General features: G+C 44.0%; 1 protein-coding gene across 4 annotated transcripts in view; it reads right to left on the minus strand.

Annotated features, from left to right (window-relative positions):
• The window catches only part of VWA3A (von Willebrand factor A domain containing 3A), a 49,007-nt gene that overhangs the window by 6,019 nt on the left and 15,433 nt on the right, over positions 1 to 27,555 (minus strand). For all 4 annotated transcript variants that reach the window (XM_083474167.1, XM_083474169.1, XM_083474168.1 and 1 more), the window contains 22 exons: positions 26,211 to 26,317; positions 24,098 to 24,223; positions 22,917 to 23,025; positions 22,052 to 22,117; positions 20,627 to 20,752; positions 19,510 to 19,648; positions 17,949 to 18,052; positions 17,578 to 17,658; positions 16,685 to 16,779; positions 15,858 to 15,977; positions 14,881 to 14,955; positions 13,775 to 13,919; positions 12,873 to 13,065; positions 11,614 to 11,684; positions 10,142 to 10,300; positions 9,598 to 9,688; positions 7,483 to 7,596; positions 5,433 to 5,530; positions 4,929 to 5,081; positions 3,714 to 3,822; positions 2,113 to 2,257; positions 90 to 234 (listed from right to left, as the gene is read on the minus strand). In XM_083474167.1, the coding sequence (XP_083330293.1) occupies positions 90 to 234; positions 2,113 to 2,257; positions 3,714 to 3,822; positions 4,929 to 5,081; positions 5,433 to 5,530; positions 7,483 to 7,596; positions 9,598 to 9,688; positions 10,142 to 10,300; positions 11,614 to 11,684; positions 12,873 to 13,065; positions 13,775 to 13,919; positions 14,881 to 14,955; positions 15,858 to 15,977; positions 16,685 to 16,779; positions 17,578 to 17,658; positions 17,949 to 18,052; positions 19,510 to 19,648; positions 20,627 to 20,752; positions 22,052 to 22,117; positions 22,917 to 23,025; positions 24,098 to 24,223; positions 26,211 to 26,317 (2,571 nt within the window). The remainder of the gene's footprint in view (positions 1 to 89; positions 235 to 2,112; positions 2,258 to 3,713; positions 3,823 to 4,928; positions 5,082 to 5,432; positions 5,531 to 7,482; positions 7,597 to 9,597; positions 9,689 to 10,141; positions 10,301 to 11,613; positions 11,685 to 12,872; positions 13,066 to 13,774; positions 13,920 to 14,880; positions 14,956 to 15,857; positions 15,978 to 16,684; positions 16,780 to 17,577; positions 17,659 to 17,948; positions 18,053 to 19,509; positions 19,649 to 20,626; positions 20,753 to 22,051; positions 22,118 to 22,916; positions 23,026 to 24,097; positions 24,224 to 26,210; positions 26,318 to 27,555) is intronic.

Here is a 27,555-nt window from a genome sequence, read left to right on the forward strand (position 1 = left end):
TGCCAGCTAGAGGTCTTCAGTAGGGAGACACCCACTCTCTGCCACAGGGACCCTGGTGCACACAAAACGCTCTGCCCTGCTTAACAAACCCGTAAAGCCTTGAGAATGGATGTATTCCCATGAGCGTGAAATGTTGACAGCCACTGTACAGCGTCATGGCATGTTTCGTTTGTAGCCTCCACAAGGCACTCCTGCCAAACGTCAACATCTTCGGCAAAGCTGATGAGACTGAACCTGATGAGAAAGAGGTGTGTCTGTCAAAACATTAAGCCAGCTAAGGCTGCCATATCAACTACGGAGCTGAGAAAAGCCCAGCTTTCAACATTCAACTGGCATGCAAAATCTGTTGGGCAAAAGAAAACATTTAGCTCCACCCACAAGCTTTTTGCCGTGAAATGTGCCTCTTTGTATTATCTAAGCTGGTTGCCTAATGCCCAGGCAGGCGTTCCTGAGGCTGTAGTTAATTTTCTGCTAGAAACAAAACCACTGGGTTTGGTCTGGACATAAAGACAGAGGTTACCATTAAACATGGCTGATGACACCCAGCGTGCTCCCTCTCTCTCTCTCTCTCCTTTTCATCCAACACAGGAGAAGCACCAGGGGCCTAGTCCACTTCTTCATCCAGTTTGTCGCAGGATCTTCCTCTGCCCTTTGTGTGGTGGCTATTGTGTGGTGCTGGACCTTGCTATGGTTAACTGTTGGTTGCTGTATTCAGGGCCCGGTAGGAATTTGCCCAAGGGACATATTGGCGCTGTCCTTTGCTTTCACCTACCTCATAGCAATTGTTACCACTTTGGTGGTTAAGGCATTGGGTAAGTCTTTGGTGGAGGGGAGGTTGTAGCCTGCAGGTGTATCTCATTAAAGGAATCCAGGAGAAACTGCTTCTGTCCAGAAGCCCAGGTGGGGGCTAGGGCCATAGCACTCCTCGAGATGGCAACACTGCAAGGGGTACCTATTTGATGTGTGCCATTAGGTCCTCTTTGCCTTGGGTTGACCCGAAACAATAAACCCCAGTAGGCTGCCTAATGCTCAAACGGTTTCCCAATGCCTTGCCAAACCTTTTCATATGTAATCAATAAAGTCGTGGCCTGATGTGACCTAAGCTACGTGTCCTATGTAATGACTGGCATTGGTCCTGGGGGGTGGGGGCGCCTGATTTCTGCAATGATGCTTACCTCACTAAGGCTTGCACAAGAGTGTTAAAAGGATATTGCGCAATATTCCTGCACTGATTAAAAACCAAAAAAGAAAAAGAAGGATTATTTATGTCGTGAAATTATAATCTCCTATGGGAATCTCCCACGCGTTCTGGGTGGAGAATTGGAGATAACAATCCCTCCTAACTGAGTTACTGAAATTGAAACATGCCATTGTGCGGTAGCTGGTGGAAACAGGCACGGTTGTATCATTTGGGCTGCCAGAAACAAAATAAAAAAAATTCCTTCCAGTAGCACCTTAGAGACCAACTAAGTTTGTTATTGGTATGAGCTTTCTTCAGATACATCTTAGAAGGACCAAAACACAAGCCGGTCACTACATGTAATTAAATCAACATTTTATCCTTTCTGAGAAGAAACACTTGAGGAAAGCCATATGAGAGCATCTGAATATCCATAAGGAGGCTACTTTGGTGGGAAAGCAAGTTGATACCCCAAAGCAGGGTCCTCTCAACGACTCCTTTTTTCTAATATTAAATTCAGTTCTCCACATTTCCGCAGCAATTTGCGGATTCTTAAAAATAATAATTTTTTAAAAAAATCCTCATGAAAATTCTTCAGCATTTTAGTGCAAATTTCACCTTATAAACACATTTTTTTGTATATAGTCTTGATTTATGCACATATTTTTGTAAGCAATTTCTCCTACTATAATGCATGCTATTTTCACAAATAAAATCATTTTTGTGCAGGTTCCCCCCCCTAATATATGTATTTTGGTAAACAATGGATGGAGAACTGCTTTGCAAAATTTGGATACGTGTGAATTTATAAGCATGGCTGTGTTTCGGTTTTCAAATTGTTTCGGAAAGTGCAAATTCGATAAGTTCGCCATTAAATCTGAACTGACTTGCGTTTCTCCCTCATCTTAAGGTCACCTCTGCACCTTCCTTACTTCACATTATTCTTCCTCAGCTGTTCCCAGATAAGGGAGGTGAGCTCTTTTGTGACCTCCTGCAAAGAACGGTCCATGGAACCAGACGTATCAATCAGGATGCAAACATTCGCTTCCAAAACGACACCAAACAATCGACGACTACCTATTTTTTAAAAAAAAAGAAATAAAATGAGCAGGTAGGCTGAACATTCAGATGGGGTGGAGTGTTACTGCATCTGTTTTCATGGTTATAATGCCACTGCTTCTGTCCCGATTTGTAAGGTTCCTTTCACTCCGCAACACCCTTAGTTTTTGTAACACAGGGGAATTGAAGGCCATTATGGGCTGCACTGACATGCATTTTACAAAACACAAAACTCAACTGAGTGTGTTCGCGCACAGATGATGTGGGGCTGGGTGGAACTGAACAGCTACAGGACAGTGAATCCCATCCCTAGTCACCACCACATCTAGCTTGTTTCTCAGCTCAGTAATTAAACTCAAGTGGCCTTGCACTAGTTACCATCTTTAGGTCTTTATTCTCACTCACAGGGTTTTTTTTAAATGACAGTGATGATATTAACTAATAATAAACTTCATGTGAGCTATGGGCTATTCAAATGTTGGAAGCCGACTTGCAAATAATTATCACCTCTCCTTTGTAATTTCTGTCTCAAAACTATCGCAATGGCAAAATGTTAGCTGTTCTCATGCAGTGTCTTAAGAAAGGGGCAATGTTGGTCTTGTCTTTTGGTCAAACTCTGCTTCCTATGTGCTTTCTCCATGAATCCTTTGGCTGGCCACTCCATACTGGAAGAGTCAGCTCTAGGGGCTGGCTGCAAGACCAGCTGCTGCTGCTGCTGCCGCCACACACAAAACAAAGCCTTCTCTCCGTTGGGTTTAGAGCAGAGATGTGTCCTTTAGGGATAGTGGGTCAAGGAGATCAACAGTTGGAGGAGACACAGTCAATGACAGGCAGAGGCAACTAATTCTAGTTTTGTTCCCATCCTCCTCCCTGCTGAATTCTACAACAGACAACCCTGAGATCACAGAGAAGAAAACTGAGGGCGGATCTACACTCGTCGTTTATAACATTAAAAATGTGCTATTAAAATGTGACACCAGAGGGCGCTGCAGAGCAGCGAGCCCCCGGCAAAGGGAAACTGCCATTAAACATTATAGAACATTATATTTTATAGCGTTTAGAAGATCAATGTAGATCCAGCCTGAGAGGCAGTGCTGCCTCCTGGAGTGAATCAAGGTTGGCTGGGGAGGTAATATATACCCATCCAATTTTGTCAAAATATCTATTATCTTCTTTATACATGAAGAATTACTGGGGGAACTGTAGAAGGCAATTTGTGGGTGAGATGGAGATAAAGTTTAGTACACTGAATAGAGCTCTGGCTTTGAGCAGGACAACACTGAGTTCAAAACCTTGCTTAATCACAAACACCTTAGATTATCTTGGACGACTTAATTCTCTCTCAGCCTCAATCCATTATCTAGTGAAAGGAAACTTCCCTCCCAAGGCTGTGTGAATTAGCTTTGTATCCTAGGGCAATAAACAGATATTATCAACACTGCAGCGACTTCTCCTTCTTAGAGGTGGTACACACCTGACAGAAGCCACTGGACTCTTCGAGCATAGCACCGCAACACTCTCTCCATCTGTTCAATGTACACTCCCAGGTCCTTGGGCTGAATCTGCAGATGTTTGACAATACCCTAAAAACACAGATTGCATTTTGTCACTACAGTTGTGCAGGTGTACAGTGGTACTTCCGTTTACGAACTTAATTCGTTCCAGAGGTCTGTTCTTAACCTGGAACCGTTCCTATCCTGAGGCGCGCTTTCACTAATGGGGCCTCCCACTGCCGCCACACTGCTAGCACGTGACTTCCGCTCGCATCCTGGGGCAAAGTTCGCTACTTGGATACCTACTTCCGGGTTAGCGAACCTCGTTACCCGAAGGGTTTGTAAGGAGGACAGTACGTAACCTGAGGTTCCACTGTAATGTTAAATTAAGGTCATGTCAGATATTTATAGGTTAGACAGGGTAGAAGTTCCTAGACTTGGGTGATCACGTTAAATAATTACCTGGGTACATTTGGGGAAAGGGTGCAGGCAAACTTGAGGGAGGGTGGCTGGTGGTGGGAGTTGAGGGTCATAGGCCTGACCATGTTCTTTATTAACAGATTGGGTGAAAAATCTATTTTCAATCATTCACTGGGCCATCTTGAAAATAATTCATTTGGGAGCCAAGCTATACACAGGAATAGTAATTAATAACTCTTCTTTTAAGTGCATAGGGATAAAGAACACTTTTGTTTGGTCCCATGGCCAAGAGAAATAGGTCCCAAATCTTGCATATTGGCTCCTCCTACATCTCATACCCTCCAACGGTTCACCGATGAAAATAGGGACGTCTTAAGAAAAAGTGGGACGTTATGGGATCAAATCAGAAACCGGGACAGCTTCTCTAAATCAGGGACGTCCCTGGAAAATAGGGACATTTTGCAGGGTCTGACATCCAAATTCTTCCTCCCATTTCCTTTCAGTAGCTTTGCAAGGGTCACAATGGGGTCTCCCATTTCTTGAAAAGTTCAGCCATATCTTTGGAGCCAGAAAGAAGAAGGCTCAAATATTTCATGAAAAAAATGTTTTTATATACAACAGCAGCTTATTCTATGATTTCAAAAAGGCCAGTGTAAATTTGACTGGAACACAGGAAATCACATTGAAAGATGTTGGCGTCAAAGCAGAAGTCTAGGTAACTGGCCAGAATAAGACATTTTTTGTACTACAATAGGAGGAAAAGCCAAAAGACTTACGTGAATCTCTACGCTCGGGAAGATGTCACAGTATTTTGCTGAGACTTGCTTGTGCAAAGATGCCACCATTTCCTTCTGATGCACACACTCAGGTCCAAAAACAAGGCTGGGCAAGTCTAACTTCAATTTCTTTATACTGAATCTGCTCAGCCACTTTTTGAGAGAAAGGAGGGCAAAATAATAACTATGCTCAACCATCTTATTTATTCAGAAAGTTATTCCCCCCTCCACAAGGCAGATGCAGCTTACAGATATAAATTGAAACATACAAACAACCATAATGCCACCAATAAAACACAAATGTATCAAACTAAAGATGATATGTATATCAGTCAAAGACATACTGCCGCCCTAGGCTTCTTTGGGGAGAAGGGCAGGATATAAAATGAGTGAATGAATAAAATGAAGAACACTCAATGCTTCCACAGCAATTCATATCAAAGCGGTAAAATCAATAAAGAATCTAGTGGCGTTTTAAGGCCCAACAGAGCTATCTCTTCATACCGCTTTACTGGAGCATATCTCTTCTTCAAATGGCAAAACAGGAACAGGAATCTGCTTCTTCACATTTTTCGTGTTTGAATATTTTTTATAAACTGCACCTAGGAAAAAAAGAAGCTGCAGTGTTCCACTCTGGGCAAAAATATACTTCATACCTAAAAAATATCGCATGCCATATGCTGGTGGAGGCATATATAACTTGCATTACAGTAGTACCTCTGGATGCGAACGGGATCCATTCCGGAGCCCTGTTCGCATCCTGAAGCGAACGTAACATGTGACTGCACATCTGCGCGTGGTCGCATTTTGCTGCTTCCCTGCATGCACGTGATGTCATTTTGAGCGTCTGTGCATGTGCGAGCATCAAAACCCGGAAGTAACGCACTCCGTTACTTCTGGGTCGCCGCAGAGCACAATCCAAAAATATTCACCCCGAAGCTACTTCAACCCGAGGTATGACTGTATCTACTTCCTACCTAATATAAGAGCTCTACCAGCAGGTGGCGCTGTAGGTTAAACCACAGAGCCTAGGACTTGCCGATCAGAAGGTCGGCGGTTCGAACCCCCGCAATGGGGTGAGCTCCCATTGCTCGGTCCCTGCTCCTGCCTACCTAGCAGTTCGAAAGCACGTCAAAGTGCAAGTAGATAAATAGGTACCGCTCCAGTGGGAAGGTAAACGACGTTTCCGTGCGCTGCTCTGGTTTGCCAGAAGCGTCTTAGTCATGCTGGCCACATGACCTGGAAGCTGTACGCCGGCTCCTTCGGCCAATAAAGCGAGATGAGCACCACAACCCCAGAGTCGTTCACGACTGGACCTAATGGTCAGGGGTCCCTTTACCCCTTTACCTTTACCATAGCACACCAAGGATCCATCCAGTGCCCCACTTCCCCAAATAGCCAGCTGGATGCTTCTTGAAAGCACTTAAGCATGAAGGCAACAACCTTCCCCCATGTCCCATGTCTGGAACAGAAATCAATGCAACTAACACAATTGGCGTTTGCTGTTGCTTTCAGTCCACAAACAATGTCACTGACTGCATCCTCTGCACTGAAATGAATGGGGTGGAATAACGTAATGACTTGTGTAATTTACAAAATTAATTGCATAAATGGCTCAATGTCGCCACATCAGACAGCAAGAGAAATAATCTAGGTTTTGGCAGAAGACAAACTGCAGGGGAATAGAAACAGTGCTGCATGTGACAAAAACATGATAGAATGGAAGATGATGTCTTCCATCTTCCCAGTTTGGCTCTACTAGAGGTGAGTCAAGCATTCTTAGGTGAAAAGCTGCAGACTCAAAACTGGATGTTGAAATCACTGATAGGCTCCACCCCTAGTTTCACGGGAGTAGAACAAGGAGAGCCCATCTCAATGGGACTGACAGCTGCCTCTCCTTCAAGTCATCTGAGAATCACCACCACCACCAAAATTCCCTTTTAGTCATTGTGTAACGTTATTTCAGATTACTTTTAGGGGTGACAACAGTCACCAGGAAGAGCTGTTTGCCACCTCTCCCCCCTCCCATAGTTTTGTCCACCTCCCTCCCTGAATAATAGCTGAAATTCTCCCCTCTGCTGCCATTCCACCACTTGCAAATAGGGCTCAGCCAAAGAATTTCCCGTGATAAATCTCCTTTGATTTAAAGTCATAGCACTTTAAGTGGCGTCAAAAAGCAACGTACGTGTAGGCTGTAAACAGGACCTAGTGTGGTACTGAAGACATAACCCAACAAATGCTTCTAAAACACTAACCCGGCAGTCCTCAGATGTTGTTGGACTACAACTCCCATCATCCCTAGCTAGCAAGGCCAGAGCTCAGGGATGATGGGAGTTGTAGACCAACAACATCTGGGGACCCACAGGTTGAGAACTGCTGCACTAACCCCTCTTCTCACTCCTCCGACCCCTGAAATGCCTCCCCTCTAACACACTCAATCGCTATTGGAACAAGCCAGAGAAAAGGAGAAAATCTGCAGTGAAACTCCTCATTATCAGTTTTAAAACTCTGCTGGTTTAGTAAGAAAAAGACTGCACACCCTGGGGATACCCACCTACTTTTTTCCCTTTGTCAGCATAAAATAACAAGAGAGAAACCTCTGGACGCTTCTTTGACTTGAAGTTGTGTTTCTTTTTTCCGCTTGTCAGATAAATTTCCTTTGAAGGTACTGCAACACAAGGGCAAAAAAAAAATATTATTATTCTATTGAACCTAGGAATGCAATGCTTATCAGAATATTTATTTATCATCATCATCATCATCTCTGGCAGGGTTTAAATCATGGGGCTATGGAGAGGGGGTCCCCCAAGCTACAGTGTTAGCAAACTATGGAGAAGGTCATGATTTGGCACTGAAGCCCAGCTCCCAAAGTTCAGACCCTGATTTGGCTGCTTTAAGCAGTGCTTTTTTCCTGGGGGGACGCAGGAGTATGCATGCCCCTAAACATTTTGTGAATCTAAGTTTGGCCTCACTGAGGGGCAGTATTTCAATATGAGTAGGAAAATGAGAGTATCCCGAAACATTTTTTTAAAAGAAAAAAAGCACTGACTTTAAATATCAAGATTCCCTTTTAGGAAACAAAGATGAAAAGGGGAAATAGGCAAGGCTCAGATGGCTCCACAAAGGAATACTGGAACTTGTGGACAGTGTGAGATAAATATGTTATTAATATGAGGAACACTGTTGCCCTGAACTCTTCCCTTAGCCACAGTTATAACCTGCCTTTTCAGCCCTTTGTGAGACCCTCGACTCACAAACATCAGTCAAAGAAATATGCAGTCAAATGTTTTCTTTAACTGTTAATGACAGTAGGACCACCAGTAATTATGAAACAGTTTTCCTAAACGCAGCAAGCCTTGAAACAATTTTTTAGCTTTCATTCCTTCTTCTCCTACTTGAGCTGGTTACTAGGGCTTATGCACTGGATCCAGGATCATTGGGGAGGGGATTCTGGCTTCAGCTGAGTTGAGTGCAATCAGCCCCAGATCACCACAGGCTCTGTTGGGCCACAGAGATGGTCCTTAAAGCATCCTGGGCCTAAGTTATTCAGGAAATGGTACAGTGGGATAGACGCCTATGAGAGACGATCGACTCTCCTTCCTTGGGAGGTTTTTAAGCAGAGCTTGGATGGCCATCTGTCATGGATGATCCAGCTTAGATTCCTGCATTGCCGGGGGTTGGACTAGATGACCCAAGGGGTCCCTTCCAACAATCCTATGGTTCTAAGAATGGCCCAGTTGCAGATGGGAAGCCAGTGCAAATCTTTCGACACTGGTAGCTTGTGTTCCCAGTCTAGTTGCAGCATTCTGCAATACCTGGAGCTTCTGGACCAGACCCAAGGATAACCCCACATACAGCCTATTGAAGTAATGCAGTCTTGAGGTTCCCAGTGCATCAATGTCAGCAGTCAGATTACCCGTATCCAGGAATGGCCATAGCTGATGTATCAGCCAAAACTGATAAAAGGCACTCCCAGGCACAAGAGGTCAAGCAACAGTGAAGGTTCAAGGAGTATCCCCAAAGTGCATACCTGCTCCTTCAGAATGAGTGCAACCCCACCCAAGGCAGACAATTGGCTTATTCCCTGGATCCGAGAGCCCCCACCCACAAGGCCTCTCTCTTTGCAGTGTATTGTCCCTCATCCAGTCTACCACTGCATGCAGGCACTTGTCCTGGTCTTTCAAAGCTTATCTTGAATCAGATGTCATGGAGAAACAGAAATGGGTAACATTAGCATGCTGAACCATCTATCAGATGCATTAGCCACCCAGAAAGGAAGAAGCCTCTTATTTTAAAAATTGAGAGATTATTCAAGACTGCAGGTACAGATCTAGCAACCTGGAGAGTCTGCAGCTGCAGTTCCTTGTGACAGAAGAAGTCTGGGCATGCCTACATCTTGGGTTTACCCAACTCAGTACTACTCAGAGTAGATCCATTGAAATTAATGAACCTAAGTTAGTCATGCCCATTAACTTGAATGGTACCACTGTTGAGTTGGACTAGCACTGGATGCAAACCATACATAATCAAGAGCCAATTCTTCTCCAGCCTTAGCAGGCTTTGCTATTTCATCAAGCTGGTAGTAAACAAAGCTTGTGACAACAAATATATCTATTTGTAATCATGCAAGCTAAACCAATTCAAATCCATGAGCTTAATTTACACACACCTGGAGGAATTTCCGCTTTGGCACTTGGTGGACGCCATAGGAGAGCTTTCATCGTGCCATTTCTGGCCCCATCGGGCTGGTCTCTGAAGTTCTAAAAAGGTACAGTCAACATCTGAGAAAACCTTCTGCCACTTTGCCCCTGCCTAGCAGCATGCTACGTGGTTCTTATTTTCAAAACCGCTTTTGGGATACCGCAATGGCAACAATTATGCAACCAGATTGTGTGTGGAGCGCCTGGACTCATAGGTCACACCTGTGCTGAGTGAGCTGCTCCGGTTGCCAGCCAGCTGCCAGGTCGTGTTCAAGGTCTTGTTGTTTACTTGGCCCTGAGCATCTTGGGACCAGGCTACCTGAAAGACTGCCTGGCCCTGTATAGACCTGTATGATCTGCACTCAACCCCATCACAGAGCAGCAACGCCCCGCCCCCAGGCATTTTCAGCTTTTGTCCCTGTATTGTAGAATCATAGAAGCCAACTCCTAGGGACATGGTTAGTGGCATTGATGAAGGCAGTTTTCATCTTAAAATACCAAACAGTGTCATACCATTCTGGCAAGAGTGAGAGCAGTTGGCTTTGGAAATGGCAGCCTCTGTGGTCTACTCTTCTTCTGTGTTTCTAGCATTGTTAGGTCTCCTTCAGGCATCAGCTGATTAGTCAAATGACTTCCTGAACGTTGCCTTAAGGATCCCACTAGTAAGGCACACTGAAAAACAGAAGGAATAGGAAAGGTTTAGTCTTTCCCTGGAAAGCAAATGCAATGGGGGTGGGGGAAGACTTATTAGTTTCTATGAGGACTGAACTCAAAAGGAAATAGCTAATGTATTTCCTTCAGATGGGCAAAATGGGGGGGGGGTCCCCATTCCACAACACTTGGAGAAATACAACAGAGAACCACACATACACATCCTCTTCTGATGTGCCTTATGCATCGATTAAAAAAAATATTTCTTGTTCTCTCTTCTGATATGGTCTATGTATTATTATTTGGATCACAGTCTCTTTGAATTTGTGTTGGAACACTGAACATAGTTTGTTCTTGTTTCAATCTGGTTGTTAGCTGTCTTGGAGGGCCAAACCTGACAATGGAATGTAAGATAAGAATTTGAAAAATCATCATCATTGTCATCATCAACATTAGATGCTGTTCCCAAGCCATCAATTATCATCAACACAGTATGATGTTGTCGTTCCCAAGTCATCCATCATCATTGTCCATGAACCTAAGAGGATGCAGTTCCTATGTCATTGCAAATTTGGAAATTCACCTTTCCATTTCACGTTTTATGGGTTTAACAATGGAACACCAGCCTATTCAGGCTGTCACCAAACTGATGGCTACCAACGTGGATAGATTTACAAGGGGATGAGACAATGGCCACATCCACACCATACATTTAAAGCACTCTTATACCAATTTAATAGCCATGCCTTCCCCCAAAAGGATTTTGGGAAGTGTAGTTTGCTAAGGGTTCTGAGCATTGTTAGAAGACACAGCCCCCCATTACCACCCAGCACCCAAATGTTACAGTTCCCTGGGAAGATTGCTAAACCACTCTGGGAGCTGTAGCTCTGTGAGGGGAATAGAGGTCTTCTAACAACTCACAGTATCTTTAAGAAATCACAACTACCATGGTTCTCCAGGAGGGGGGAGCCATGACTATTAAAGTGGTATAAGCACCTGGTGAGGATATGGCCAAATTAATGGAAGATATTAATGGCTACTCATCATGACAACTATGTACTACCTTCAATATAGGAGGCAGTATGCCCCCAAGTCCCAGTTGAGGGAACACAAGTGGGAGAGGTCTATTGCATTCATGTTGTGCTTCCCATAGACGTCTGGTTGGTCAATGTGGGTAACAGAATGCTGGACCAACTAGGGTTTGATGTGGTCCAGAATAGGTCTTCTCAAGTTCTTAAATGTGAAGCAGATCCTGTACATGACTGAACAGATGCATCCCGTTCAACCTAACAAACACAGCACCCATTTCAGAAGAAGAATATCTGAATGTATACCTTGTGAGAATAGTTGACAGCTTTTTCCATTTCAGATAGGATAATGCTGATATCGTCACTTTCATAGATGCCTAACAGGAGGAGAGAAAAGTAGAGGAAAAAAGGTCAGCAGAAGGACCGTCCTTAAACTCCCTAGCGCTTAATTTTTTTTAATAGATCAGTAAGCAACTGCAACACAGAGAAGCATATTGATCATTGATTGTCCCAGAACTGTTTCTGTTGAAACATTGTAGGGTTGAGTTGTTGTTGTCCGTTTCATTTCTATACCACTTTATATTTTTAAGAAGAAATAATCTCGAAGCGGCTTACAACCTACATTAAAACGTCAAATAAAACAACCCAAAATAAAACTTTACTGAAGAAAGTTAAGTGCACGATCAAGGCAACTAAAATATCATCTTAAAAAGAAAATCTCAAAATAAAACATGGTGAAAGGAATAAAACAGCATAATTAGTAAAAGAATAAAATATTATCAGAAGCATAGGACATATCTGCTGCTGTTGCTGCCAATCCTGCCTATGGTGGTTCATGGTGGGCGGTGGCTGTGGAAGCTGAGGCTCAGTGACCTGGGTCTGCACTAAGAGACAGCCAAGAGGGTCTCTTGCCTCTTCAGCAGACTCAGCTTTTGTAGCTGGAGCTGAATAAGGATGGGAGCGTGAGCAAGTAAAGGAAAAGTTTTTCTAAAAGTAAAAGGAGGTCCCAATAGGGTTGCAGAAGATTCCCAGTTCAAGTTCAAAACCACGTGTACAGTTTGTGAGCAAGTGGAGAACCGCAACAACCTGCCCTTCACCCTAAGGTCTCAACAATTTAATGTAATCTATTTGATAATATTTCTATATCGCTTACATTAAAAGTAATCTCACAGCAGTTTACAATATACATTGAATCAGTGTTACAGATAACTGGACAGAAGGTACAGGGCTATCATTTCAGGGAAGCCCAAGTACTGTAAACAAGTTTTTACTAAATACTGGGCTGCAAACACCCAACAGTCACTATCTTCTGAATAAAACTACACCATCTGTACTGCTGCAGGTTGCAGCTTTATTAGCAAGGTTTCCTCCTTTGATCTTAGCAAAGGTAGTCAGTCCTTTAGCATCCCAGGCACTGGAGACCCTGAGAAATACACTGTGTGTCCCAGGGCTCCTTGGGCCAGGGATACATGCCCTTTAAAACACAGCATTAAAAACAGTTTAAAACAAATTGCAATCCTTAAAATGCATGTCACAAACAAACAAAACACCTGAACATCATATACCTGTCTCTCCAAACCAATGAAACCGACCGTTGGCAGTCTGGGCAATTTCTTTACAAATCGCAGCCGTTTCATTCAGACTTGCATAACGCGGCGGGATATCATCAAGGGAGAAACAGTCAACGCTGAACAGACAGACATGCAGCTTCAAGTCACAGCCACCACAGACCTCAGCCAGGTAAGAACAGATGGCATGCTGGAAGGCAAGAATATAAGCCATCGGAACCACTTGGGAGTATTGTTTGATGATACTAATTCAACAATTTTAGCATTTGTATAGCGCTCGCAGTCATCACAGTCTGTAAGGCAAGGTGGGAATCCTTTTCTAAACTGAGGGCTGCATTTCCTCATGTGCAACTTTCTGGAGGCTGGTTGCCGTGAGAGGCAAGGTGGGCAGAGCAGCCAGAATGACTCTGTACAGTAGTCAACCTTCCAGCCAGGCAATAGCCAGTGGTTGACGCACACATCTCTCTGCCCTGGCAAGTAAGAGTCATTGCACCACTCAAAGACACATTCCCGCCAGGCAAAAAAGTATTGAAGGAATGCACAGAGAAAGGGCAGCGAGGGGCATGGCCTGAGAAGAATTGCAGAGTCTGCATACAGAAGCCTGGAGGTTGTTACTGGCTCCTGGGTCAAACTCAACATAGAGCACACAGCACAAGCCCTGTGAGCCAGAACCACTTTAGAGTCTAGGGGGCCATCTCACCCACAGCATTGTGGGTGCCCAAGCACCCACAGCCACCTGGAGTTGGCTCCTATGCTTAGAATGCATGTAGGAGAACACATGTTTGAATACATACAGGTGTCAAAGTCTCTTTGCAAGTGCAAAGCTAGCATGCAATAGTTCAGACAATCTAGCAAGCAGCTCTGGGCAGATGGTAAGCTGGTTTGGGGATTTTACCCACCTTTTCTTGGTCAGGGACTCCAGTCGTAAGCAGGTAAATGCTTTGAGACTTATGCTTGTCTTTATCTTTAAAGTCTATCTCCACAGCTCTTCTAAGTGCGGTCATAAGATTTCTAGTGCCTTCACACTGAAGGGTCAGTACCCAGCTAGAAGAGGTGTTGAACAGTTTTTTTATTTTATTTTTAAATGCCCAAGTATCATCAAAACACTAACCATGGCTTCCAAACATTTTATGACTGCCATGCTGGCTCATACTAACAATCCTAGGGCAAACTCAGGTAGGGATAAAAGAAAACATTGATTTCTGCTCCGGCCCACATTTGTCACACTGCTGTTTCCATTCAGCTGCAATTCGGCTTCTGAGGGAAATGATGCTATATGTCACAGATATTGACATAATTAATTATGTAAATAATTATGTAATTATTATGCAATTCCACACCGTTCATTTCAACGCAAAGGAAACACAATGCAAATGGTGGGAAAAGTCATTGATTACGTATCGTTTGCAGAATACAAACCACAGAAGGAAATACCAATCGTATTTGCTGTGTTGGTTTCCCTCCCTGACATGGTAGAAATAAGCGTACATTGGCAATTTCTGCCCCCATTTGCATCAGAACTCTTCAACATACCTAGGCATGGGAAACCTGTGGCCCTCCAGATGTTGTTAAACTGCAGATCCCATCAGCACCAGCCAGAATGATGCATGGTCAGGGATGAAGCTAAACTTGTGGGAGGCCACAATTTGTGGGTGGCCACAAGTCCCCAAATCCTATCCTATAAACAGTTCCAGGCATAGCCTGAAAGCAGGGAAATAGGAAGATGGAGTAAATCCCACTTCCTGTTTTTGAGTTGTGGCAAGGGCAGACTTGTATGGGAGAGATGTGCAAACTGATTCCATTTCTGGGATAAGCATATCTACCCTAAATGAGTCCCTTCTCTGATTTTATACCAGCTGTGTAAAAATAAGGAGCTCAACTCATTCATGACTCCCATTGGTCCACAACTAGGTAATCTTAAATGCATGTGAAAATTGGATTGAACAGAGATCACTAACCTAGGGGTTTCGCCAGTGAGGCTTCCCTTAAAAGGTGTTTTACTTACCTCCAGGCCTTTTGTAGGTTGTCTAGGTGCGAAGGAACCATTTCTGCCTGCCAGGCCTTAATGTCATTTCCAAAGCTGCAAGAAACACAGAGCAAATAACTAAATGCTGCTTCACAGCATATCAGCCTGCAACAGAAGATGCTTGAGCAGTTCAGGTTCCAAAAACAGTAGCAATTCTACACCTATTAACCTGGGAGTAAGTTGCATTGCACTCAGTGAGACTTACTTCTGAGTAGGCATGTGTAGGATTGCGCTCTCGGACACTGAGCTGCAATGGGTACTTTCTGCTATTTTAAGCCTAAACATTCAGAGGAATAAAAATATAAGAAGAGGCCTGCTGGATGAAGTCAATGGCCCAAGTAGTCCAGCATCCTGTTCTCTCAGTTGCCAACCAGATGCTTTTGAGAATCCTGCAAGCAAGAACCAAGCCCAAGAGCACTTTCCACTCCAGCAACTGTTTTTATTCAGAAGCATTCCTGCCTTGGAGGCAAAGCAATAGCTATCATGGCTAAAGGTAAAGGGACCCCTGACCATTAGGTCCAGTCGTGGCCGACTCTGGGGTTGCGGCACTCATCTTGATTTACTGGCCGAGGGAGCCGGCGTACAGCTTCCAGGTCATGTGGCCAGCATGACTAAGCCGCTTCTGGTGAACCAGAGCAGCGCACGGAAATGCGGTTTGCCTTCCTGCTGGAGTAGTACCTATTTATCTACTTGCACTTTGACATGCTTTCGAACTGCTAGGTTGGCAGGAGCGGGGACCGAGTAATGGGAGCTCACCCCATCGCGGGGATTCGAACCGCCAACCTTCTGACTGGCAAGTCCTAGGCTCTGTGGTTTAACCCACAGCGCCACCCGCGTCCCAGCTATCATGGCTAGTAGCCCACTAATCAAAAGGTTAATTTAGCAAGGATGCCAAATGCTCATGGACAGATCTACCCGCAAGAAATGGTTGCAACCATTGCATGGCAGTTACTTACGCTATGATATTGAAGAAATCCTTGCTCGACATCTGCTCCTCGAGTAAAAGTCGCAGGGAATGTTGGATATGAATGATGTACATGGCATTTGTTTTGGAGACATCAATAAGAATGACAATCCTGTATGAGAGACCACCAGCATCAGAGACACAACTTTTAGATCAACGTTTCCCCATTTTTATTGTCTAGAAAATTTGAAGGGAAACTATACTGGTGTCAAAGTCTTTGGGGGGTGGGGTCATAGCTCAGTAGTGCAATTTCTTGAAGATGGGAGTGGAATTGTGCTCAAGGAGCATTCTACGTCTACATGTGTGTGAAGCTCTGCTGGAGGGGGAAGGGTAGGGAGACCCTTAACGAAGACTAACTTTTCTGATCCCTAACCATTTTAGGCAATTTGTGCCCTGCTTCCAGTTGCCTTTAAAAAAAGCTACGGAGACAGAGCTTTTAAAAAAGGCAGATCCTGAACATGCATACTCACCAAATGCATGGAAGCATCCATATTTCAAGATAGGGATTGGGAACCTGTGGCTCCCCAGATGCTGTTGGACTACAATTCCCATAAGCCCTGGTGCCATTCTATTGGCTATACTGGGACATTAGAGTGAAGGACAGGCAACAAATTTATTAATAATATCTGTTTTTCATTATTTCTTGTACACTGTCATGTGTAGGGTGGCATGGAAATGTTCAGAATACATCTCTCTCTCTCTCTCTCTCTCTCTCTCTCTCTCTCTCTCTCTCTCACACACACACACACACACACACACGAGGGGCAATTTAGGGCATCATTTTACAAAACTGGATGCGGATAAGCAAAACACTGATACCTCTTCTCACAAACAGTCCCCCAAATTCTTCTACTAGCTGTGGAGAGCCAGTCTACCCGCCTCTCATACATCCTCACCAGTCTGCCAAGCCGTTTCTGTAGACGCAATTCAAAATATAGTTGATGAGAACGATTACGTGCACATTTCAGACAACTGCTTCAGCAACCGTTCCATTCTTTGAGTACGTTCTTGGCTTCCACTATATTTCTCACCACACTTTGTGGGCAACATACACCTTTTCCCCCTCCATTCTTAACTGCCTCAAATAAATTAAAAACTCCCAGAACCAAAATGTAATTAAGATAGCCTTCACGCTAAGCATGATGCCTTGATAATAACAGCTTCCCTTTTCTTTGGGTGCCTCTTCCTATAGCAGTCCTGATGTGTCTTCTGATTCTGTGGTCACTTCCTAACAACCTGCTTACTGAGAGTTCACAGGAACATAGGAAGCTGTCTTATACCAAGCGACGCCATTGGTCAATCTTGCTCAGTATTGCCTCCATTGATTGGCAGCAGCTCTCCATGGTTTCACAAAGGAGACATTCCCAGTCCTGCCTGGAGATGTTAGGGAGTGGATCCTGGACCTTCTGCATGCAAGGCATGTGATCTGATGTTGAGTCTTACCCTATACTAGTGAAGAGAGTACTGAGCTAGATAGGCCAATGCAATATAAGGTAGCTCCCTACGTTCATCTTCAACCTGTGCACAAAGTTCACAGAGAGATTAGATGACAACAACTGTTTGTCAAGCCTTCATTCTGATTTGTTTGTGAGGAGGTTAGATGACATACGCATCTTAGTCAAAACTACACACAAAAAGAGCGGTTGGCTTAGATTAAACTGGAATGCCATTAACTCTGGCCGTGGGGATTCATGTCTAGGTCCTTCAGTCACCTGATAGTCATACAGTATGGGTGGATCAACGTGAATATTTTTAATCGTCCCATCATGCCATTCAAACTGGGTCATTGCTTTCTGAAACAAGGAGCGAGAGAGAGAGGCAGAGAGAGATAAAATTAATGATATGTTCCGGTAACAAGTCTGACAACCAAATCATCATTCCGGTGACAGTTTGCTTCAGGGTGGGCAAAGAATGGTACCTGATGGATGCCAACAACCAACAGAGCATGGGTGGCTAACCTGTGACCCTCTACAGCTGTTGTTGGACTACAACGCCCTTCATTTCTGGGCTGTTGGCCATGTGGGGTACGGGGTGTTGGACCACATGGCCTCCAGATTCTAATCTAAAACTCCTCTTTACTTACCTCATGTAATGTGGACGATACCATTTTCCGAAGGACGGGCACAAATTCTTCCACAGGGGAGAAAGCATTGGGTGCCAAAATTTGATAAAGGCTTAATTTCCTGGCTGTAGCAAACAAGGAACCAAAAGGTAAATGATTCATGTGGATCAAGCAGGCTTCATTTCACATGGAACCTTTTGGCCAGGGATGGGGAAATCTCTGGTCCTGAGGCCAAATGCTTCTCTATTTGCCACTTGGAACTTCCCACAGCCCTCACAGGCCTTACTTCACAGCCTAAGTACCGTATTTTTTGCTCTATAAGACGCACCAGACCACAAGACGCACCTAGTTTTTTGGAGGAGGAAAACAAGAAAAAAAATATTCTGAATCTCAGAAGCCAGAACAGCAAGAGGGATTGCTGCGCAGTGAAAGCAGCAATCCCTCTTGCTGTTCTGGCTTCTGGGATAGCTGTACAGCCTGCATTCACTCCATAAGACGCACACACATTTCCCCTTACTTTTTAGGAGGGGAAAAAGTGAGTCTTATAGAGCAAAAAATACGGTATTTTTGCCTGGCTGGGATGTGTCACTGAACTCTGGTCGTGCCTCTTTCTTGCTTGGATGGAAAGGGGCAGGTGAGTGTATACGGAAACTAGTCTACTGTACAAAGGTAACATCTTCATCTGTTGTGCCATCTATCTTTATTTCCCCGTGACCGTGCCCCACGTGGAAACAGGCAGTGGCAACTAAAATCTCATCCCTGGGCTCCTCTCCAGGTCTTCTACTTAACATGGGAGAAGATCAGGCTAAAGCGTTCACTAAATAACGTGTAGTAGACACAGAGTGCCAATTGGATCCACCAGGTACCTTGCCTCCTCTATGGCAATTCTAACTAAAATCGAAGTCCCTAAACACCGACGGGCTTTTACCCTGGCTCAATGTCATGCCCTTCCCTTGGTCGTTATTGAAGGCCAGTACAGGAAGATTGGCTACCCGGAGAGACAATGCCCCTGTGCATGTCCTTCTCCAGTGCCTGTATTACAGAGACATTCACACTAGCCTGATTTTCCCATTACTTCATAAGCACCCAGGGCAAACAGGACAATTTTACATCTCCCTGCTGCTCTCGGATACTGATCCTGCTACAACGTATAGTGTTGCTAGGTTCTGCACAGCAGAACTCGAGATTTGTAGGTTGACGACCTGTGCCACAAATCAGCATATCAGAGTGCTCTGTAAATGATAGTTAAAGCCTTTATAGATCAGCCTTTTGTGCTCCTCCACACCTGCCCAATGTTCGAGACCCTTCTTTTGGATTCTTTTAGCTTCTTTTAAATTCTTATAGACTTTTACATTCACCTTGTGTTTTAATACCTTTTAGCTTTCTAAAGAGCTTTTTAGATATAGAATGCTGGTCTATGACTGTAATAAAGATTTGTTGTTGTTGTTGTGCCATCCATGTTTGCCTTTGGCTCCTCCCACCACTGGCAAATGGACCTCAGAACATTGCCTAGAAGGGAATACGATTCTCAGGCTGAAGAAGGTTTCCCACACCCAACCCTTGCCCTTCCAGTCTACTTTACCTTTTAGTCCATTCGTTTTTAACCATTCAGCCGAGGTTTGGGCCGAAAAGCTTGGGATTTGTATTGCAAGAGAACAATCATGTTTTGGCGGCTTTGGCAGGGAGATCTCAGAGGGAAGCTTCAAACACTCCATGGAACCCTAAATAAAGATATTTAAAATCTCATCTACAAAATCCTGCATTTGCATTTCTCCTACAAACGCCCAAAAGCTGGGAACATATTAATGGAACATTTAAAAAGGCATTTCAATCTACTTATCTCTTTCCTACATTTTTTCTATTGTCCACTCCCTAAGATCAAGGGTAGACAACACAGTGCCTTCCAGATATTGTAGAAATGTAGTCCCAATAAAGAACCACACTCATTAAAAATATGTAGTATTGATCAAAACATCCACATTCAGGGGCAATATGCCTTTTGGTTATTGCAAGTTGCTGAGCCACAACAGCAGAAAAGGACTATTGTCTTTAGGTGTTCTGGGGGTGACAGGCTGGCTTCTATAAGCCGATGGATTCTGACCTAGACATGTCTTTGGTCTGATCCTGCAGAGTTCTTATGTTCCTAGGCACCAGCATAATTTCCAAAGTTGCACCCCAGCCTCTCTCATTGGAAAGAAGAAAAAAAAAGATTGTCACAATACATACAGCAAACACATCAAGGCTTTTCTTTTTTATATGTAAAAAATGGTCTCAACAGTGTGGAATATTTTTAAAAGGCACGAACAACCTCTCCTCAGCCTCTCAAAATCCCAAGCTGACACCTTCCACAAAACTTTGAAACAAAAGAACTTTTTTTAAAGGCTTTAAAAATATAGGTAAAAGAAAGGTTTAGACTGTGAGGCTGAGGACAGAGACTGTCTTATCACTGACAATCGTAAGCCGCCATTCATGAGACTTTTTTGGCTGAAACGAAGGATATGACTGCTGTTTTTAAGATAATAAAATAAAAAGAGTAAAGAGCTCTAATTTGACTCAGGACTCACCAGAACTATTTACATAACGGTATCACTATAATACGTTTCTTTGTGGCTGAACACTAATTAGATGTCCAGCAGCTTTTTTAGATCTACTGGTCTTTTTAAAATAAAACAGCCGATTAAATGAGATCAGGTACTTACTTGTTTCATTACGTTAAAAAGTGTGTCACCCATCCTCCCCTGGTAAATTTCATTTATGATGTTGAGCAGCTCCTTGGCCTTTTGGCGTTCAAGAAGAATCAGTTGAATATCAGTGCTGTCACAATTCTGATCACGCAGCAGAATTAAAAAGCCAATCAGATTTATTCTTCATTTCTTGCGGGTATACTGTCTTAATGACCTTTTAATATTATTTATTTAAAGCATTTTTCTTTTCTTTTTTGTTGATACAACCCCCTAGCAGTTAACAGACACAGGAAACTCTGACTAAGAGGTTAATTTTAAAATGGCAACATATAAAGGGACAAATGCTAAAACAGACGCTAAAATTCTGCAAGCAGCAGCAGCTTCAAAATAAAGGTGGAGGAAACAGTGAACCAAAAATGAATTACCGAAAGCCTGGCAGGCTTTAATGCAATGAATCCCCAATTATCTGAAAGAGCACCTCCTTCCTTATAGACAAACCCAGAGATTAAGATCAGTGGAAGAGATCCTCTTAGAGATTGGGTGTGGATGGTGGCTCATGAAGTAGCCTCAGACTCCACAAATTGTATTTAGTTATACATTAAAGGTAAAGGTTAAGGGACCCCTGACCATTAGGTCCAGTCGTGGCCAACTCTGGAGTTGCAGCGCTCATCTCGCTTTATTGGCCGAGGGAGCCGGTGTACAGCTTCCGGGTCATGTGGCTAGCATGACTAAGCTGCTTCTGGCGAACCAGAGCAGCGCACGGAAAAGCCGTTTACCTTCCCGCCAGAGTGGTACCTATTTATCTACTTGCACTTTGACGTGCTTTTGAACTGCTAGGTTGGCAGGAGCAGGGACCGAGCAACGGGAGCTCACCCCGTCGCAGGGATTCGAACTGCTGACCTTCTGATCAGCAAGTCCTAGGCTCAGTGGTTTAACCCACAGCGCCACCCACGCCCTCAGTTACACATTAACACTTATTTATATAGCACCATCAATGTACTTGTCTCAATCACTTTTCAAGCCATCCAAGTTGGTTGTCATCACGGCCCCCCATGGGAGCATCTGCTCACCTGGCACTCTGCACGGGTTGCCATTGCTGCACGACATATCTGTGGTGGGTTCAGGGAATATGCTATGTTCCAGAGCAGGTGGGGAAGCTGATGGTCACCTGGCACTGCCCTCCTCCAGCCATGTTGGGCTCTCAGGTAAGAGCAGGCAGTGCCCGCTTAGCCCATCAGAGGCAGGGGCGTGGGGGCTGCGACCCCTAGCCTATTTAAGAGGATAGCCAGGTACAGGCCACCCTCTTGGCACTCTTATGAGCTCATAAATAAGTTTCCTGTCCACTTCTATAAGCTTATGAGCGGGCTAGGCAATCACCAAGCACTTTGCTAACAACAATGTTTTAAAATAGTGCCGTTGTCCAAATGAGGAGTGACCTACCTCTCTCTTTGAGGAGTAACAGTGATAATCGCCTCCCACATCTTCTGCTATGCTTCTTACCACACCCTGCATAGATTGCATCAAAGAAAATGGTTGAGTGCAGAACGCCTGCATAAATCCCCATATTCACTAAACCTAGGGTTGCCATGTGTCTGGACATAGCCGGTATTCAGCCCTCTTAAACAGTGTCCGGGCGGAAAGCACTGAAATGTCTGGGAAATGGCAGCCCCCAAAAAGTTCAACTAACAAACAATGAGAAGGGGTGAGTGTTTCTTTGTTGTTGCTCACCTAACTATGGCATCAAAAACAGCCCTGCACTTGTAGGCATAACCACATAACGGACATAATGTAAAGCTGGGTCCTTAGTGTGCTTCAGTAAGACTCAAGTAGTGAAAGAAGGAACATAGAAAGTTGCCTTATACTAGATGAAATTTGCCGCCTAGCTCAGTCTTGTCTCCAAGCTAGGGATGGGCAAATCTATGCAATTTTGCCTAAGAGACACATTTTTTGCAAAGCAATTTCCCCTTATGCAATGTTTTTTTAACACAATATCCACCGATATGTGCATCTTCCAGCACACTAGTATATGCATTTTTGTACACATTTCTTTATTGAAGAAATGCATTGAACTGCGCTTTGATTTGCATATTGCTTTGGGAAGTGTGAATTAAGGAGATTGGCCTATAAAAACGAACTGACTCGAATTTCTCCCTCCTTCGCAGCTGGAGAGCTTCTACCACGTCAGCTGCACTTGCCTGGTCCTTTTAACTAGAGACAGACCGACCAGAGGCTGAACCTGAGACCGTCTTGACTCAAAGCATACGTGTTGCCCTAGAGCTTCGCTACCCTCCCCAGACAAACTTACAGGAGGAACTTGATTGCTACAGTCATATGTGACAGTGTGGACCAACAGCTTTCTCCCCACGGTACATTCCTGGATATACTCAGACAATATTTCCGAGGCTTGATCTGGGCTGGTTTGGGAAGGGTGGGGGGAGGAAAAACACACACATGAATATCAAACACAGGATGGATCCCTACAAAAGGGATGAAGCACCTGTGGCCCTCCAGATACAGATACTGTTACAATTCACATCATCACCCCTGAGACCATTGGCCATGTTGGCTGGGGCTCACGGAAGCTGCATACACACTAAACCAGGCATCCCCAAACTCGGCCCTCCAGATGTTTTGGGACTACAATTCCCAGCTTCCCTGACCACTGGTCCTGTTAGCTGGGGATGATGGGAGTTGTAGTCCCCAAATGTCTGGAGGGCTGAGTTTGGGGGTGCCTACCATAAAAATTTAAAGCTCCCCCGCAAAGGATTCTGGGACCTGTAATTTGAGTGCCTCTCTGTGGAGGAAGTAACTCTGTGAGGAATAAATGACAGTTCCCAAGATTCTTGGGGATGTGCAGATATATGCTATAAAACAGGGGTCAGCAAACTTTTTCAACATGGGGCTGGTCCACTGTCCCTCAGACCTTGTGGGGGGCCGGACTATATTTTTTGGGGGGGGATGAACAAACTCCTATGCTCCACAGATAACCCAGAGATGCATTTTAAATAAAAGCACACATTGTACTCATGTAAAAACATGCTGATTCCTGGTCCATCCGCGGGCTGGATTTAGAAGGCGAATGAGCCAGATCTGGCCCCCAGGCCTTAGTTTGCCTACCCATGCTATAAAAGGTAAAAATGTACTTTTAAGCTTTAAGTGTATGGCATGTGTGAATCTAGTGTCCATCAACAGCTGGAGAACCACATTCTCTATCCCAGTCCTGCAATATTTGGGGCTTTTAGACTTAAGAAGAAGAGGAGGAGGAGAGTGGGGAAAGTGATAAACTTGTGCATGATGTGGGGACAGTGTAAAGATAGACATGTTCCTCCCTTACTTATACTAGAACTGAGTATAGGAATTTAAATAATACAGGTGAAAATGAATGCAACAAATTCATTCATTTCAATGGGTCTACTCTGAACAGGACTCACATTGGATACAGCCTAAAAGACAGTGTCTTGCCATGTATTCAGACAGATGACCTACCAGCTTCCTACCACAATCACCAGTGAATTCAGTTCTTTTACTGTAAGGGCTTTCTTCAGTGCTTTGAGCAAATTGCAGCCACCGCTGGGTTTGAGATTTAGCACCCATTGCCTTGCTTCATCTAAACTAAAGGGGAAAAACAATAATTTGAAAGTGGAATCTATTGTACATCAATTAGATACTAGCAAAAGAGGTATGATAGGCAGGCAAGATGAAATAAACGGGCAACACGCAATGCCCCCAGGGTGCACATCACACCCCCAGGACAGGCACCAGCCACGCCCCCCGCCTGTTCTCCACTCCGGGGGTTGCAGCATGTTGTTCCGCCACTGTTGTGAATGACCACTTCAGAGGCCTTTCTGGCTAAAATGCAGCCTAGAAATAAACTCTAATAATAACAGTGTTGGTCTTTGAAAGGCCTTTCAATTAGGAAGGACAAAACTCTCCCCCCTCCCAACATAAACTTATGGAATTTTCAGCCACAAAGAATGTTGCTGACCAATGGTCTGTACGGCTTGAAAGTGGAATTAGAAAAATTCATGGAAGTGATGTCTTCTCTAAAGCTGTCACCACAGTTAAGTGGGACCTTCATGTCATGTAGCTCAGTGGCAGAGGATATCTGCCTTGTGTGCAGAAGATTCCAGGTTCTATTCCTTGCTAAATATAATTGTTTAATTGTACACTGAAATGGAGAATGCCAGTATGCATGTTGCCGAAAGGGTTTTACATTGGAAAATTTCACTGAAGCATACTGAAGCTCTCTCAGCTTCTGATATTTAACTGTTGGTGTTCTCTGCTAGCTCTCATGTGAGTGTTTAACCCAGGGGTGGGCAAGGTTTACCTCGCCTGGGCCGGTTCACTCCAGCAGAGATCCCTCCGTGGGCCAGATCATGCGTGTGCGCCCGTGATTTCCGGCATCTGCGCAGACACGGTTCCCAGTGCCATGGAAGTGAGTCCCCAAGCCGCACCGCACCGGTTTAGCACAGCACGTGGGGACTCACCGAGCAGGCGGCTCAGTTCGGGGGCGGCCCGTGGGCCGCTTGTGGCCCATGGGTCTTAGGTTGCTGACCCCTGGTTTAACCTTAGAACAGGCAATTAAGGTACAGTGGTACCTTGGGTTACAGACGCTTCAGGCTACAGGCGCTTCAGGTTACAGACTCAGCTAACCCAGAAATAGTACCTCAGGTTAAGAACTTTGCTTCAGGATGAGAACACAAATTGCGCAGTGGCGGCACAGCAACAGCAGGAGGCCCCATTAGCTAAAGTGGTACCTCAGATTAAGAACAGTTTCAGGTTAAGAACGGACCTCCAGAATGAATTAAGTTCTTAACCCGAGGTACCACTGTATTCAATTGCACATCTCCATTTTGAAAGGGAGTTGCCTTTACCTTTTGTTCCCAGGCACAGGGAGAGGAAAGATGTGATAATGAAGCCTCTCCAAGAGCTGCGTAGCCTTAGGCTGGATGCAGGCTAATGTAAGCTATGGGAGAGACAGAGCTTTGATTTCTGCTCTGATCGTAATTATGCTATCTAAGAAGAAGAATCTATGTTTGGACAAGTATATGCTCTACACAACTTTCTGGCTGTATCATTGATGTTTTTGTACCTGTTTTGAAGAAGTTCTGGTTAGTAAAGCTTTGAATCATAATTATGGGTCTGGAGAACTTTTATTTCAAAAGGAGTCAGCTTTTATGCATCCAATTGCTTCATGCTGCACCATATTAATATCTGCAATATCCCTGGCAGTTAGTGGAGATAGCTTTAGAAGAGGATTAGACATGGAGGCTAAAAGGCTATTAATGGCTATGAGCCACAATATTCTCCCTCCACTGCTTTTGAATGCCAATTTCTGGGTATCATAAATGGGGAGAGTGTGCTGTTGTACGCAGGCTTCCTATGGGTATCTGGTGCAAGATGCTAGACTAGATGGGCCTCTGGCAGGATCTAATAGGACTCTTTTTATGTTCCTACTAAAGGAACCCAGAGTGGCATACAGCACAATCATAAACTCATACACTATAAGAAGAACAACGAGCAACCATTGTCCGAAAAAAGCAATATATAATATAACCAAGACCAACGCAAATACTTTAGAGCTAAGCAACTCACTTACACCTTCTCGTCGATAAATCTTGGCTTCTCCCAAAGCAATGAAATATTGGTACCAAATGAAAGGAAGTATAACTTCTTCATGTAAAGCAGCTGCTCATCTATTACAGACTTAAGCAGAAAACAAAAGGAGGCAATTAGCTGCTTGCCAAGCTATATAGCAAGCCTAAATCAAGCTCTACACTAAGCTGAGTGTTGGAGTTGTCTTATTTCTTTTCCTACATTCATATCCTGCCATCATAGAACCCAAGAGAGCATCCATGTGGCTCTGAAATGGTTACCCACCCAGACACAGACCAAACAGACTTTCACATCTTCAGGCCATAGTGCCTTCCAGATGTTCCAGGTTACAAGTCCATCAACCCCAGCCAGCACTAGGGCCGATGGAATTTTTAAGCCAAAACATCTGGAGAGCACCAGGTTGGTGAAGACCATACCCTGGCACTAGCATATTTTGTTTATGACATCTCCATACACTGAAAATGAGTAAAACCTATGAACAGTGACCAATGCCAATCCCTTTTTCCTCTCCTCCCTCTGCTAGCTTTTTAGCTCTGCTTTAGTTTGCCCTTTTTGTTTTTATGGTTGCATTTGATATAAAAAGGACAAAGTCAAGAAAAATATTAGTACTTAAAACCAAAAAGATTATCAGGGATGCCCCCTGAAGAAGACTTTGAATTCTTAACTCCAACCCTTCTTCCCCACAGATCAGCTTGTCATGTTGTCATTTTCTAGTTGGGAAAATAAAAAAAAAAAATTCAACCCCATCTTGGTGTTAAGCCTGAATAAAATTAATCTCTGTCTACTCCCAAACACAACAGCTACAGTTGCTGAACCGAATTTTGTATCCTAGAAGAAGCTGCCTGCTGCCTGACAACAAGAAATGAACTAATAAATATATCAACTGAAGATTGGAAATACTGAATGAAAATTAAACATACTGCATTCGAGAAGTTTGTTAACGAAGCCATACACAACTACAACCAGAAAATAAGAAAGATGCGAAATTTAAATTCATGTTAAATTTGTCTGATCATGATTGTGAAACTTTTTTTTTTTTTACTACAGGAGTTATATAGATTGAGTTCACTCTCACCAAGAATTAAGTGTCTCGCCTCTCAAAAAATTCACCGCCACCCATTTCAATTCCCAGGGGAAAGAAATTGCCAGAAAGGAAATGTGGCAGTTGGTTAAATAATTATATGCAACTGCAGCATATAAACATCACCTGTCCATCGATAGAGCAAGGTAGCTCACATTATCTAAATCCAGTGAGGCATGACATAAAAAGGCCAATACTCAGAGCTATATCCAGTGTTTGTCCTACTTAAGTATAGGCCTTTCAAAAT

The sequence above is a fragment of the Podarcis liolepis genome (assembly GCF_965112155.1).
Source record: "Podarcis liolepis genome assembly, chromosome: 14".
Lineage (NCBI taxonomy): Eukaryota > Metazoa > Chordata > Lepidosauria > Squamata > Lacertidae > Podarcis > Podarcis liolepis.